The sequence below is a fragment of the Hakea prostrata genome, chromosome 2 (genome assembly GCF_041222555.1).
Source record: "Hakea prostrata isolate BN-2017 chromosome 2, UWA_Hpros_2, whole genome shotgun sequence".
Lineage (NCBI taxonomy): Eukaryota > Viridiplantae > Streptophyta > Magnoliopsida > Proteales > Proteaceae > Hakea > Hakea prostrata.
The window spans coordinates 19,194,019-19,210,490 of NC_142601.1; the positions used below are offsets into that span (position 1 = coordinate 19,194,019).

At 40.2% G+C, this 16,472-nt stretch overlaps 1 protein-coding gene across 1 annotated transcript in view; it reads left to right on the forward strand.

Moving 5' to 3' along the window:
• Positions 1-15,494, forward strand: part of LOC149023961 (protein REBELOTE-like) — a 39,611-nt gene extending 24,117 nt beyond the window's left edge. The window contains exons 10-14 of the mRNA XM_089144383.1: positions 5,196-5,522; positions 12,875-13,081; positions 13,385-13,474; positions 13,558-13,652; positions 14,496-15,494. Of these exons, the coding sequence (XP_089000509.1) occupies positions 5,196-5,522; positions 12,875-13,081; positions 13,385-13,474; positions 13,558-13,652; positions 14,496-14,646 (870 nt within the window). The 3' untranslated portion in view covers positions 14,647-15,494. The remainder of the gene's footprint in view (positions 1-5,195; positions 5,523-12,874; positions 13,082-13,384; positions 13,475-13,557; positions 13,653-14,495) is intronic.
• Positions 15,495-16,472: the final 978 nt, after the last annotated feature.

Genomic DNA, 16,472 nt, shown 5'->3' on the forward strand with positions numbered 1-16,472 from the left:
GGGGTAAATTGTGATAGTATAGGTAGCATCATAATCTCTTTCACTTCCAGTGGGGAAAAGAGGGAATTCAAGAAAGGTTTGTTCCATGAATTTTCATTCCAATTTATGAGCTCACTAACATAATTTGGTCCATTAGGGACGGGATGGCTCACTATAGTTTTACAAGGAAGGGAGGGAATCCAGGGATCAAGGTAAATGAGTGTATTTGTGCCATTACCCACTTTCCTTCCCAATCCCGAAAGCAACAAGTCCCTCCCTGTGAGGACACTTTTCCAACCCCAGGAGCCACTTCTTGGTAGTCCCACTCTTAGAAAATCTTGGTTTCTAAGGTATTTGGCAGACATGACCCTAGCCCAGAGGGAGTCAGGGGTGGTAATAAACCTCCAGGCCTGCTTGGCCAACAAAGCCTTGTTAAAGCAATTAAGGTCCCTAAATCCCAAACCCCCATCCATTTTCCTTTTACATAATATCTCCCATTTGATCCAGTGCAGTCCCTTCCCCTGATTGTTTTTCCACCAAAATTGTTTGATTTTCTGATGGAGTTTATTACAAAGATCCTGAGGCATCAAAAAACATGACATAGCATACATGGGTAAAGCACAAGCCACAGCTTTAATGAGAATTTCTTTCCCCGCTTGGGTAAGATGTCTCTCCCTCCAACCAGATAACTTAGAACTAAGTCTATCTAGAATGAATGAAAAAGTACGAGATTTTGACTTACCAAAGGTAGTAGGAAGTCCTAGATAGATGCCATGTGAGTCTACCTCCTGGATATCCAGTGTAGAGATTACCTCGATTTTGGTGGTGGGGAGAGTGGCAGGACTAAAGAGTACTTTGGACTTTTCAGAATTGATGTGAAGCCCTGATACTGATTCATATTCCTGCAACAAAACATTTATTTGTGAGGCATTTTGGATAGATGCAGGTGTAAAGATGAAAGAGTCATCTGCAAAAAATAAATGATTGATTTCAGGACCATGTCTAGCTATGCTGAAGCCTGGTAATCTGGGTATTCCAACATTTGAGGAAAGCCTTTGGCTAAGGGTCTCTTGGCAAAGGATAAAAATATATGGGCTCAACGGGCAACCCTGCCTAATACCTCTCGAGGAATAATCTTTTCAGGTTAAGTCCCCATTAATCTTTAGCTGATACTCCACTGTTGTGATACGTTGCATCACCCACCTAGTCCATTTGTCTGCAAAGCCAAATCTCCTAAGGACAGCCTCAATGAAATGCCACTCAAGTTTATCATAAGCTTTACATAGATCAAGTTTCAGGGCCATGTAACCTTTTTTTGATTTAGACCTTTTCATGAAGTGCAAGTACTCATGGGCTAAATAGGAATGAATCTTCAGTGGGACTTTAGATTGAAGGAAGGCTAGATGGCTAAAGTGATGGCACAATTATGAGGGCTTTTCATATATTGGAAGTCATGCCTTAAGAGTGTCATAATGAGCCCTATTTAAGGCAAAAGGTTGAGTCAAACTGGGTCCCAACTGATAGAAAATGGTCGCATTTTGAACTCATGGTCGACCTTAAGGATTTCCTTGTCAACCATCTCATTAAAGCGGTTGGAAACTAGCCATTAAAAGTGACAGCTGTCTCCATGGCCAATTGACGGTCGACCTAGACCATCGACCATGGGGTTACTGACTCTGGTGGTTGACCAGAGTGCTTTCACAGTACGTACCTTGAGCTCTCTGGAACCCTAGCAGTTGAGCAACCGGCTCATGATTGAGTGACATTCAAACAGTGGGCTTTTTTAGGGCTTTCCAAAAATATTTTTGAAATTTCATTTACACTCCCTAGGGATTGAGCCAATAGTCCATATTCCCCATATGATTAGTTTCATGAAACTCTTTAACTTGAAAATTTCATGCAATTACATGTGCCATTTTCCTAAACTACATGCATGGTCTTCAAGTATGGTTTTTTTTTTTTTTTTTTTTTTTTTTTTTCATTCTTTGAGTCTTGAAATTTTATTTGCATATAGGGATGTCCATTCATTGATCTTCCATGCCTTGAGTCCTTAAAATTTATCTTTCATGCTAATTAGACTGCTTCCATGCAACGTGCGCTTTGATGGGTGTTTTGCTTTGTATTGTAATGGGTCTATCTTAAACATACAAGTAGAATGTTAGATCCCAATTATGTGTGTTTGTGATCATCAAAACATTGAGGGTAGTTGGGTCATTTCCCTAAGAGTTCTGAAATCCTCAACTTTCTAATTGATTTTTTCCTCTGTAATCCAGCTTATTATAACTCTCTTGGATTTTCTGGATCTTGAAATCTGCCAATCAGATCTTGATAAAATTTTACCGACTCGTTACTAAGATAGAACAGTCCCACTGTTTACAATTTCATGGCATTCTGGTTTCTGCCACTGCATCTTTAGCATAGTTGTCAAGGCATCGCCTAGGCGACGCCTTGGCGTCCGGGCGCTCGTGGAGCCTCTGAGGTGAGTGTTGCCTCACTTATAACCCATAAGGCAGTTGCCTCAGGCTCTGAGGCGTTGCCTAGGCAATGCCTCAGGCGCCTCGGACGCCTTGGACCCCTAGGCGACCGCCTTTGTGTATTTAAAAAATAACGATATTTATGATTCCAAATCTAAGGTAGAAAATGAATTGAAAATTAGATTCCGATTGAGAATCAATTAAATCTAAGGTAAAAAAGGAATTGAAAATTAGATTCCGATTGAGAATCAATTAAATCTAAGGTAGAAAAGGAATTGAAAATTAGATTCCGATTGAGAATCAATTAATGGTTGAATACGTACATAGGTGTTACATGGGATCATTGTTACATTTAAAAAAAAAAAAGAAGCAAAATTTGAAGAATTAAAGAGCTGCTTGAATCAAAACCAAAAACTTCCCGTAAAGCTCTTGGCCTCTACTACTCTCTTGCTCTCGATTGACGACGACGACGAACGGTGAAGACGGTGGCGACAGCAACAACGACGATGAACGGTGACGATGGCGGCGACAGCGACGACGACGACGATGAACAACGACGGCGACAGTGATGACGATGAATGACGACGGCGACGATTTGTTGCAGAACTTGCTGCGACCATTTCCTTTGATCTCCGGCGACTTCTTCTGCTGTTTTTTTTTTTTCTTCTAAAAAGTCTGGTACAAAGTTGCAGCGGCAGCAGCATCTCAGGCAGCGGGAGCAGCACTCCAGCAGCAGCATCTCAGGCGAAGGTTCCGCTGTTGTTTCTTACTTTCTTCTTCTTTCTTCTGCTTTTTCCCCCCCCTAAAAAGTCTGGTACAAATGCTTTTGCGGTTGCGACCCTCAAATCTGAAGTTGCAGCGGCACTCCGGCAATTCTTGCATCGCCGCGTCTCAGGCAAATGTTGGCTACTTCAACTTGGCGATGTTGTTTTTCTTATTTCTTCTCTGTTAACAGATTTTGTTAACACTAATAGCAGTAAACTCCGGTGATTTTGTTCACCATCTTCTTAGGGGACGGTATGTCGCCGGCATTCTTCTTTTTTTTTTTTTCTTTCTTTCTTTCTTTCCTATATTTGTTATAACCTATAACTTATTAAGTATAACAGACTAACCGAGACCAGTTTATTAGCTTATAGTCTACTGATTATAAAAGATATGATACATTTATAATGAATTAGAGTGTGTATACACTAAAAATTTCACTTAAAACGCCTCGACTGCCTCAAAAGCGCCTCGGAGGGCGCCTCGTCGACTCATCGACTCAATTAGCCTAAATCGCCTTGCATCGCCTCGTCGCCATGACAACTATGATCTTTAGTTTACTGTCACTTCTGTCTTCTAGGTCATAATCCTTTGACCCTTTATTTCTGATCTTCTGTTAAAGTTCTTTTCTTAGGAGATAAGAATCCCAGTAAGGATGTAATACATGGCAGACCAAATTGGTGATTTAGAGCAACAATTTTGACAAGTCATCAGTGGATTCTACCCATCCAAATTTCTGAATACATTAGCCCTGCCAAGTGGGCTCAGATAGATAAGCCTGCAGACAAGCTCCCCTGAACAGCTAAATAACCAACTCAGACAAGATTCCTTTCCTCGTTCCTTTTTCCCATACTGCTATTGTTGGTAGTATCTGATGTGGCCCCAATTGGATTGAAGGCCAATTACCAAGATGTCCTCCAATTTGGTGACGCACCTGCATCAATGCCTCATATATTTTAGAAAATATCAAACACTGTGAAGGGCTAGAATTACAGAAAGAATGGCCAAAGATTGGTGACCGTCGATGCTAATTGTGACAAAATAGCAAATATATTAACAAGAGATTATATGCAACAAAGAAGAGGGAGAAGGACAAAGAGAAACTGTTTAGAGTAGCGGTTGCTCGAGAGCAAAACTCCTTCACTTTTTCAATATATAAGTGAGAAGTACAATATATTGTAAATGAAGTATCCTAATCTGGTTACATATGGAAACTAAACAATGGCTACTAGAACACAAAAAATAGGAAAAGAAAATATATCACAGTAGAAACTGTTTCATGACATTGTTCACGTGAACAGTGCTGTGAACCACTGAATCAGTAACTTCTTACATGAATCATTGGGGTTCCTGACTTACTAGGATTGCTAAGTCCTGGTTGACTGGATTGTTCCATCTCAAACTGCATATTAAGACAATTCTCTCCTCACTGCAGACCAAAAAGCCTCTCACTGACTTCATATTTCAACCTGATGCTTCCAACTATTAAACAGATAAGTGAAAATCTTTTAAAAATTTTGATGTAAAAACATAACTTTTTTACTTCATTAATTCAACCTTTAGCCTTTTTCATATTGATTCAAGAGTTTCATTTCCAATGTTTCTACTGTGATCTTGTTAGCAGAGTCTTAATGGCAGCAGAGTTGGGGGAATTTTGTCGACACCCAAATTAGTATATCTTTCTTTTTATTTTATTTCTGGGCATCAAGTTAAAGTAGGCTCCCTTAATCGCATGTTTTCTTACAAGATGCCAGCAATATGGCACTGTGAACCCATTGATGCCATGGCAATACGGCACTAATTGTAAAGTCAGTGTGGATGGTTTGGGGTTCTCTTAGTTTTACATCATATTATGTGAAGCACTAAGATGGTGTTCTTATGTTTTGATGCCTGCGGTTATTTATTTTTTATTGGCTTACAATGAATTTCTTTTTCTTTTTCCATCTGGGCTTACGATTTCATATTATTTTATTGATGCAGGAACCACTAAATAAGATATCAAACTGGCAGTACATTAACTGCATTGATCTCTGGGCCAAGTTTATATCCTCAAACATTAGAGATCATGACTTCCAGCAGTTGCTTTATTTGATCATTCAGGTTATAAGTGGTGTAGCTCACCTTTTTCCTGGGCCACGATACTTGCCGTTGAGACTGAAATGTGTACAAATGCTCAATCATCTTTCCGTTTCTAGTGGGGTTTTTATTCCCATCTCGTCGTTATTGCTGGATTGTCTGGAATATGGTAGAACTAGCAAGCCTGATGAGATACATGGAAAGGATTTCAACTTTTCATCTATCCTGAAGGTTAGGAAACAGAGAATTTGATAAAGCCCATTTTACGTATTTGGTTTTCTAGTTTTGTGTACTTTGTTCATTATCTAATACCTTCCTGCTAACTTTATTTTCGTGTTTTAGATTTTCTCACTGTTACTTCAATTATTTTTTTGAATTGTTGTTGAGTGTATGTGATTTCAAATAGAGTTGAATGACAAAGCAAAATTCATTTAGCTGACCAAAATTGATTGGGATGCGGAGTTGTGTTATAAGACTAGGTTTGACTAGGTTTGACATGTGTGGTATATTGGATAAGCTAATACGCATCACATAGATGTTCTCAATTTGGTGGAGATGAGGAGAACGAGTGGCTAAACAAAGATCGCTATTGAGCTGATATGAGAGTAGCTTTGTCACATCATATGCTATGAGAAAGTTGATCGAGGTGGAATGGTCTTGTTCAATGTAGACCATTGAATACTCTAGCATGGAGGAGTCATTTGATTTGGATTTAGGGAGCTAAAACAGCTAGGGAAAGACCTAAAATGACTTTTGGAGAAGTGAGGAAGGACATGCGTAGTTTAGGATTTCTATGAAGTATGACCTTGATATGGCTGATTGGAGGGCAGCGATCCATGTAGTTGACCACAATTTGTTGGAATAAAGCTTGTTGATCTATTGTGAAGCTGTATTCTTATTTGCTTGTTTCCTTGATCTGTTGGTTACACAAGAACTGAATCTTAGTTGTCAAGGCGACCTTGGGTGTCAAGGTGCACTAGGTGTGCATCTATGAGTATGTGATGTACAGCAATGATAATTCTAGTTAATTTATATGGAATTTATGCAACATAGAATCTGTACTAATGCAATATGAAATAAGTATACTAGTCATGGCCCATTGTGAGAAAACCAATTTTTATCCTAAAACAAAGTGATGTGAAGTGGAAGGGCCAGCCAAGAGAGGCCCCAAGGGAAAAATAGGGCCTAGGGATGCTGCCCCAGCACCCTACGGCCCCAAGGATGAACTGAACCAGATTAAGGGTGTTCTAGTAATTTTGGCCATGGTACAAATTTTGGTGGAAACAAACCGAAAATTTTCATTTTTGAAAAGTCATAATGAAAATCATGAGGACTGAAAAAAAGTCCCCAGTTTCGATCGAAACTTTCGAAACTTGTCGAAACCTCGAAACATGTTGAAACTTGTCGAAACCTGGTTCAACCCAGGTGGACCAGCAGGTTCATGAGAAAAAAAAAATTCCCAAATTTCGTGGGAAACATGGGAAATTTCGTGGAAACTTGGGAAATTTCGTGGAAACCTGGGACTTTTTCCTATAAATTTTGTAGCTTTCCCAAATTTTCAATTTTTTTGTTTATTTTGTGTTTCCCCAAATACCACGACAAATACCCCCTCCATCAGGACTTCCCTATCCAAATTGTGTATTCCCTTAGACTGGTTATCTTAAGCATGTTGATGACCAGACTCATAAAGTTACAGTTGTCGATTACCTTGACAACCCTTGGCATAAAATGTCATGGGATGTCTATGTTCGTTGGTTGGAGGAGAGGATGTTACAGACGTAGTACTATTCAGCTCACAAGATGGATCCACTCTTGGCACTCCTCTTGGCACTAAGTTGTACTTTCCTTTTATTGTTAGCTATTTTGAAGTTAGAAATTATATATTGAATGCTATGTGCTTAAGTAGTTAAGTTTATAGTGTACTTTTCGGACAACTTTACATTGATGTTATGTACATTGAATGACATATTTACATTGATTTTTTAGCAAAATACAGCCAATGTGTTCTTTATACTCAAACTAGCTTAAATGCAAAGTCCCACCTTAAAATACTCCTTAAAACCTACCGAAACTTCATGTCGAAACTTGCACGAAGAAGTCCTAAGTTTCCTCAAAATTTCCCAGTTTCTCACCTAGGTTTCCCATTTTCATCTGGTCGAAACATGAGTTTCCCTTGAATTTTTTTCTATGATTTTGGGTATGCCTAGTCCAACCCAATTTGACCTAGTCTAAATCAACATCTTGTTAGGTGTCTAAATCTTCTTTGTCAAGTTATGAAAGAGTCCTAGTCTAGTTAGGAATGGTTAAAATGTTATCCTAAATTGGATCCTTCTTAAGTTAGGAGTTCTTTAAGTGTGCAGTTGTTATTGAATTAGGAGTTTCTTAAATAGAATTCCTTGTTTGATTTACTTTCCAATTTGAGTCCTAGTAGGATTCCTTCATTGTAAGGCTATAAATAAAGCCACGCACACATAATCAAGTCACTTTTGATGATTAATAAATTTGATTGAAGGAGAACAGAGTGGGTTTTGTAGGGTCTCCAGGGGAGGAAACCTGTGGCAGCCTTGAAGCATTCTAATTTTCTTAAGTTCTTCCATCTTCCTCTCCTACCAACAAGTACACATCCCTACCCCTGCCCCTACCCTCCTGCTTCTCTCCTCCCATCGCAACCTAATTCCCTTCCCCCTCTCTTTTGCGGCAACACCTTCCCCTTCCCCAAAACCTTAAACCTAGTTCTTCAAATTCTCCACCCTAATCCCTTCCCCTTTTGGCTGCAACATCCCTTCCTGTCCCCTTCCCTTTGACCCCAACCCTAGCGCTAGTCTGTTCACCCAAAACCCTAATTCTGCATTTCATCTTCTTCACACAAACCCTAGCAACCCTAATCTCCCAATACCTATATCTCCCTAACCCCTTACTCCAATTCAAGTCTCTTTTGGATTCCTCGTCTCCTTTCCCTCCTCTACCTGGACCTTAACCCTAACCCTAGCCACTCCTATAGAAACCCTAGAATGGAGAAAATCTTAATTTTCAAACCTTAGAATTCTGAAATTGAATCTGAACCTTAAAGTAACATAATTCAGAGTTGTTTGTCTAATATCCTACCCTAAGCCTACTCGCCGAACCTAAAACCCGAAAATTCCCCCTGAATCCCTAGAAATCCTAGCTGCAGGATTTAGGAGTCAAATTCCCATAGCCACAGGGTGTAATTAACGTTAATTTGCTGCTGTTCATTTGTTTGATCTTGGAATGTTCCTGAGAAGCCCTACTTTGTCCTGTTGATTCATTAATTGATCCTGTAGTTGGCCTTCTGTTTCGGGTGTTATATCACTAAGCAATAAAGATAAATCAACAAAAACTCTTGAAATGCCACAAGGTGTGTCATCATCGCCTGGATGCATAAGCCATGTCTTGAGAGAGATGAACCAGATTGATGACACTCCTAATGATGTCTGGGCTATAAATAATGTTTCACAAGCATTTGTTCTTCTGTTGAACGGCTGACCTTGACAGTTCTGAGTAGAATATTTGTCTCTGTTATTACCAATAATGGATAACTCGACATTAGAAGTTAGCAGGCTATGTACCAGATAAGTTTTCTTCTGTAAATTTATAAATTTCATTGAAGGGGTGTAGATGGTGAAACAGAAAAAATTTTAGGGGGGGTTATAGAGATCTTTTGGATTGCAGTGCCATCAAAATTTGAGACCTTTTTTTATTTATTTATTTTTTTTGGGGGGGGGAGGGGGAGGGAGAGGAGGGTGTGTGAGAATTTTGAACCTCATGAATTGATGGACTTGGCAATTTGATTGGATGGGTTACCACTGAGGTAACAAATGGGTGGGTCAATGGGACATTTTAGTCACCAATATTGAGGGGAGTACACCTTAAGGGTAGAGTACAAGGGTGTGGTAGGGATCAACTCCAAACATGGGAAGAAACCTTCTGCTCGCCTACATGGAATGTAGTTTGTAGGATTGCGTTTGTTAGGATTTTGATGGGGTTAATATTAAGAGGGTTGAGTGTGACTATGAGAGGGGGGAAGTCAATCAGTATTTTGTTTGGGGGCAAGCTTGCTTGCTGGAAGGGGAAGACCCTTGGGGCATTTTGAAGAGTGTATTCAGATCTGGAGTCTCGTAATAGAGTTTAGTTATTGAGTTTGATGCATTGAATACACTTCGTCTTGTTTATAAGATTTAAGTGTTATTTGTGTTTGAGTGAATCCATTTAGAGCTCAATCCAATGGCCTTAACAAGTGGTATCAGAGCCATCACAATCCCAGGTAGGCAATATGGCATTGTCTCTATCTTCTGGTAATGGGAGTGCACGAGGATGGCTTCTAGAAGTTATGCTCTTCTTATTGGGAACACCAAATGGGGAACGGGCATATGCTGGGAGTAGCTCTCTAAAACCTGGAAGGAGATGTGTTGGATTGGGCTTAAAGGAGGTGTTGGCTGGAGTTTACTTGGGGGTGCTTTAAGGGAGCCTTGAAATTCAGTTCGATGATGGGAAAGACCTAAAACCAAGCTCAGGTTTTTGAACCTCTACAGTACTAGATTGGAAGCGAGTGGTGATGACTGCAATTTGAATGGCTATGATGAGGGGAGCGAGGTTGTACTAAGAGACTAGGCAGAATAACAGATCGAAAGACGGCGAGGAACAGAGGGCAGAGGGGAGCAGTAAACGGCTAGGGCTCCTTGCCGAACTTGGTGAAGAAGCGGAATAGGAGAATGGAACTTCTTTGTTCAGGACATCTACCATACTTAAGAGTGAGGGTGGTGGTCGTGCATTCGAACTAGATGACCAAGCGGTGACATTAAGGTGAGGTATAGGGGAAATAGTTGTTGGAGATGTACGAGCAGTCACTAGGAAGCCATTTTGCCAAACATGGAGAAGATGACACGGGGGGGGGGGGGGCTTGGGTGTTTGGTCAGTCTACTCTAGACCAGTTTATGCATTTGGTTCAAACCCTGAAGGCCAGAGTTTTAGTTGCACAAGCCAAAAACCAGGCCCACTGTGTTTCAAGTTCAAAGCCCAAATGTTGTTGATTGATCCAATGGTCAGTCGCTGGTGGGCTGTTTAAGAGCTCAAACCCTTGCTCGCCACAATATCGATTCATATACTGAACCTGGCCATCTGATCCAGGCCCAACTCCAATTGAGCCCAACCCTCAAGAGTTTTGTAACTGGGCAACCCAGTGTTTAGTTTAGTGCCCGTGTGGCCCCAGAAACGACTCTTAACACCCAATGGCCCATTTTTAAAAGAATATGAATAGGGCTATTTTCCTCAACCCCCCGGTCCTACTTCCTCCATTGTGTTGAGAAGGGCTCAACAGCTGAACCAAACAGAGCCGCAAAGGGTGGCATAGGAGACTTCAACTCCAATGACGGTGGTGTGGCTTGTCGCCTTTAAAACAAACTTGGAGGAACTATGAGCGACAACAAGTTCTTCAGGGATTTGTTCACCAGGATGCTTCTAAGGAAGAGATAAGTTTCATGCACTGAATTAATTGTCGGCATATGTTTTCTGCCTTCCATGGTTGACAATGAAGCCATAGAAATTGTTATGGCTGAGAGGTTTTCAAGCAAACGTTTGGTATGCCTTTTTTTCCTGTGTTGGGGCAATTGTGCAGAGGGAAAACCTGTAGATTTTTGGCAGACAATGAGGACCATTGCAATAGTATATTGTTTACCCAATAATCAACAATATAGACCCAACTGCCTTTTTTGGGAGACAAATGAGGCATCATGTGGGCACCTGTGTCAGGAACCTATTTCTCTAGAAGAGTTCTCTACATATAAGGGTGGTTAGGGTGTTGAACTCCATAACTGGGCGGAGAGTGTCAAGGTGGATAAACCTTCATTTTCTACTAAGGTAGCAGGTGATGGTGCATCTGTTGCTGAATTGATTAACAAATTTCATATTGGGCAGATTACTGAGACAAGAGACTGGCAAGGTGATTTTGGGATTGTAACTGGGAATTGGGGCTGTGGTGATTTCATTGAGATAGAGCGTATGTGTAACAGAATTGATAATTCCGTGCTCGAAACGCTGTGAGTGGGTTGCCAACTTTTGGACTTGGGCCGGAGCAGTGGGTCTTTACTATTGTCTTCAAGGATTGAGATAATGCAACACCATGGTTGGGTTGATTCCCTTCAATTGAGGCTTCGGTGAAGAATGGAAAGGATCAAAACCTGCGAGTCGTTTAACTGGGAATTGGCATTGGGCACTAGTTGCATCCTTGTGAAATGTGCCTGCTACTGGGCCTCTGGAAACATTGACATGGTTGTGCAGCAAGCATGTGAAGATCAAGCTTCTGATCTCACCTCACCTCAAGGATGATGTTCCATTTCACCTTGACAGGAAGGTGAAACTGAAGGGAACAGTTGTTAGGACACCAATATTGAGGGGCGTACACCATAGGGGTAGAGTATGAAAGTGTGGTTGGGGATCAATTCCAAACATGGGAAGAGATCTTTTGCTCGCTACAGGAAATTATTTTGTAAGGAATGCGTCTGCTAGGGTTTTGCTGGGTTATATTAAGGGGAAGAGTGTGACTGCGGAGGGGGAAAGCCAATTTGTAATTTGTTTGGGGGCAAGCTTGCTTGTGGAAGGGGAAGACCATTGAGGCGTTTTTGAAGAGTGTATTTAGATTTGGGGAGTCTTGTAATAGAGTTACAGTTATTGAGTTTAATGCAGTGATTAACCTCATCCTTGGATCTTTTTTATAGAACTTGAATGCTGTGTGTGTGTGTGTGTGTGTGTGAATCCATTAGGGCTTCATTCAAGGGCCGAACAGGACCATTCAGGCTTTTGCTGAGGTATGTTGGCACGGAACATCATCCTTGATATGAAATATTTCCGTAACTAATATCTGTATTTGACCAATGAGTGGACCGGCTTTTTGGGCAAACATTATATTTCACTGGAATTATAGTCTAACATGTTAGGGTTTTGTGTTGTGTGGTGTGGTGTTGTGCATATGCCCTACAACTTGTGCACCTCTGCCTGCTCTCCATGCCACTTGATAGCACTGCTTTGTGATGGTGTCCTGTGCAGAGCCATGTAAATGTCTACACATGGGGTAGGTTGGTGTTGATCATGTGTGTTGCTGTATGTGCTTCCTAACAGCTCTAGCTTTTGGAATGAGCGGTTGTAACAAATATATTGTAAGAATTGTCATTTAGTTTTTGTTGTTGATTTATATAATTTCTCTTGCTTCACAATATTTTTCTTATGTGAAAATAATAATTCTATGAAGGGAGATGAGAGAAGCAGGGCATATGGTTGGGTGCCTTGTAGGAACCTTCCTTGGCTAATATGGTTGTGTCAAATATTAGGTTTGTATGAGTGGATAATTTTCTCAGGAGCCAGAGGTGACTCTGGAACTCAGTAATCATAATTAATTTTTTTCTTTCATTCAAGCCATTCTTCCAATGCACTGCGCTTCATTCCCATAATTTAGTTTACTGATCCATCTCTTTCCCTAGGTATTTGTTAGCCTTTCATAAATGAAGTTGCCATGTAATGGATTATGTATTTATTAATCATGTCGTAATTAATATTACAATTTATGAACACAGGTGCCAAAGCAGTGGTTGAAATCACTGGAATTCCACGAAGTGTGTATCCTTTCTGCAATTGAGCTACTCGCAGCGCACTTTGCTCAATGGAGCTATCACATATCCTTCCCTGAGCTAGCAACAATTCCTTTGATTCACTTAAGAAAATTCCATGAGAAAACAAGTGCTGAAAGCTTAAGGCGTCCAGTGAAACGTTTAATAGATCAGGTATATTTTTGGATGAAGTTTATTCTGAATGTAGCAAACTGTGCATGAATCCAAAATAAAAACTAATCATCCAAGTTTTTCAGTGTGACCTCATGTTGTCCTCATAACCTTGATGTTTTGGTAGTTTGTTTTGGAATATTTTGTGGATAATGAGAAAACCCCATAAGTTTTACAATTTAAACATCTATCTGTTTAGGTTTCACCATATAGACTGTACATGGCTAGAAAATATGCATGCAGTCTCACTTCATCAATTATCTGCTTCTACTGATTTATGAACATGCCTCAATTTCTGGTATGCAGGTTGAGCAGAATGTTGAATATGTACAAAAGAAAAGAAATGAGGTTGCGTTTTCACCAAAAGACAGGGAACTTGTGCAATCATTTCTTCAGGTTGGCTTTAATTTATTCTGATCCACTCATAAGGGGGATTTTTTCAAATATTATTTCTTACTATCTATCTGTTTACTCTGCAGCTTGAGAAGTGTAGAGGAAATACACCATTTACTCAGTATTACACGAGCATTATGAAAAGATCCTCCCCAAGATGTGGTCATGAAGAAAAGATGAGGTATCATTGACCAGCCACTTTTTCTTTCCTATGCTGTATTAGTCCACCTACTGTTCTGTTCCATATGAACTATTGGTATGAATATTCCATGAGGATCAACAGTGGCTCATGAGGTGCGGTTGGGTTGCACCGGTTGAGTATTCTGTTGGGACTACGGTAGGTAATGGGTTGAATCGGACAATAGGTTGAGCTATGGTGACTCTTTGAATTTGAGCTTATGGTTGGAAGGTATTGTTGTGAACAATCAAATAGATATAGTTCAGTTCTTCTTCTAGTTCACACCTGTTACACAGTGGTCTGACATACGAGTAACTAACTTCCCATTGTCATGAAAATCTGTTTTTTCTTGCATTATTATCATTTTATCCATGTATCCGGCACAAAATGTTTTCTATGATGCAGAATTTAAATGAGAAAGGTATCTCTGGAACTCATAGTTAAGTGGAAATGATCTTTTTATGAAGGATTTATGACCAAGCAAAGAAAACTTAATTAATGTGCACATTAACAATTCATATTCTATTTTAAGCAAATATTCATTTTCCCCTATTGGAATTTGAAAAAAAGGGGGGGGGGGGACCTGAAAACTGTGAATTGCTGGCATGTTTCTTTTCATTAAGTTGAGCTAATTAACTAATGAAAATGCTCTCTTTTCTCAAAATGTTATGTCCGCCTAAATGACCTTATAGTTCATGTCAGAGCCGTTCCTTGGTTACATTTAGAGAAAAAGGGGTTGTATATTTCCAAATACAATTCATGTCAGATCCTTTTTTTTTGGTCTTCCAATGATGGGTTATCTTGCTTTTTGATAAATCCTTTTGTCATAATATTTGTAAAATGCAGTGTGAAGAACCAGAAAGATTCAAGAAGGAAACAAGTGCAGGCTCATGAGCATGTGATGGATGTCACTGATAATGGTGAAGTTAAGAATGAAAATGCGAATTCAATTATCAACGGGAGAATGAGTGGCAGGAAAAAGAAGCAAAGAACTTGATTGAGGAATTGGCCAGGCATAGGTTTCAATGCGTAGCCATGTGAAAGTGGTGAGAAACAAAGAGAGTTGGTGAGAAACAAAGATAATTGGAAGAAGTCAATTTATCTTTGTTTCCTACGGGAGCAATACTAGCGGTTGTGGAAGGCTGAGGACTTCTGCAGACCTGTGGGGATTCATGTTGTCTTTGAACCTCTCCTAGTCAATTTTTCTGTTCACAGGATTTGTGCTGCTTTGCACCTTCATGTTTTGCATTTCTGATGATAATTCTGCTGCTCTTGTTTTGGAAACAAATGCATCAAATTTTGCAGAGGGGAGAGAGAGAGTAATGTTGTATACAAAATGGTGATATGATATCAAAATTTATATTTATGGTTAGTTGCTGATCTTTCAGAAATATCCTCTGTTACCACTGGTTTCTTTCTAGATATACGAATTCTCATTGTTCATGCGTTGCAATTTGAAGATTTCCTCGTGTTTTGAGCCTTAAAAGTCCATCTGGGCAGATATCTATGATAGTCCATTAGGTGTGCACTAGAATGAAAATTTACTTGCAAATTCTTTGTCCTCTTGTAGTCTCTTTGGGGTTCCATCTTTTGCTAGGTAAAAGCAGTTTTAAGATGTTTTTATTAATCATGAGAGGGTATACCAGTACGGAAGAGGTATTTGTACGTAGGTTAGGGTTCATGAGAGGGTCAGATCTTTATAGTTAATCTTCCTTTACGGAGTAGTGGGTGACTTCCCTGATTCACCGATCTCTTACTCTTGAGTGCATGGCAGTTACCATGTCCTGCACAATCGCTAACTTCCATGAGCAATAATAACCGCCTCTTGACTTGTTATTCATCCCGAATTTCATGGGTTCATGCTTGCCTTCTGGACGTGCGAGGTTCCTTCATTATCACTCTATCGTTTATTTCGGTTCCTTTGAACCTGACACGGTCGGGCCGTTATCGACTAGAGTCAAGGTTTAAACCGAGGATGGATCCGGTTCGATTATGATTTTCCCGTATCATGAGCCCCCCAGACCAAGCATTCGGGACACCGAGGGCCTGGTTTGGTTTAAACGGAACATGGACTGCTCTGATGAAGAATGTGAATGGTCTGATGCTCGCTTGAACATCAAGTTGCATTTATTATGTTGCTTTGCTGTTTTCCTTGGGCCACCCAAGCGTCTCGTATTTTATGCGGGAGCCGACACGTGTTTGCCGTGATCATCATTGTTTTGAAATTTGAAACGATAGTTTTTTGCAAACGTTAGTTCCGATTTGATCCTATTTATAATCTTTCGAAGCATCTCAAGGTTGCGACTGCTGATTTAAATTGATCCTGACCGTTCACGCATTCGTTTCTTTGCCTATTTAAAACTCGTCTGCCTTTTTCGAATTTCATCTCTTGCGATTCGAACTTTGTTGTTATTTCTTCTGCGCTCTGCAAGTCTTTTGCTCTTCAAGCTTTCTTCTTCTTTGGTGAACAAGTAAGTTCATTGACTCTTTTCTACTTCTCTTTCTTGCATTAGTTACTCCTTTCGCACTCTCATTTTCTTTTGATTTAAAAGCAAAACCCAGACTCTTCTTGCTATGGGTAGCGATAAGACTTTTGATGAGGGCTCCTTCGGACACAATGCCGGTCAGGGCGATTCTGATGACGAGGCTACTGCTTTTGTCTCCGTTGAGCAATCTGGTGATGAGGGGCACCGAATAACTGATAGATGGCTTGAAGAAGTGAGCAAAAAGAAAAAACCTAAAGTTCCACCCCATTCCCGATCATCGAAAACTTCAAAATCTGCCGCCAAGGGCTCCCGGTCATCCAAGAGACCTTCACAAGGC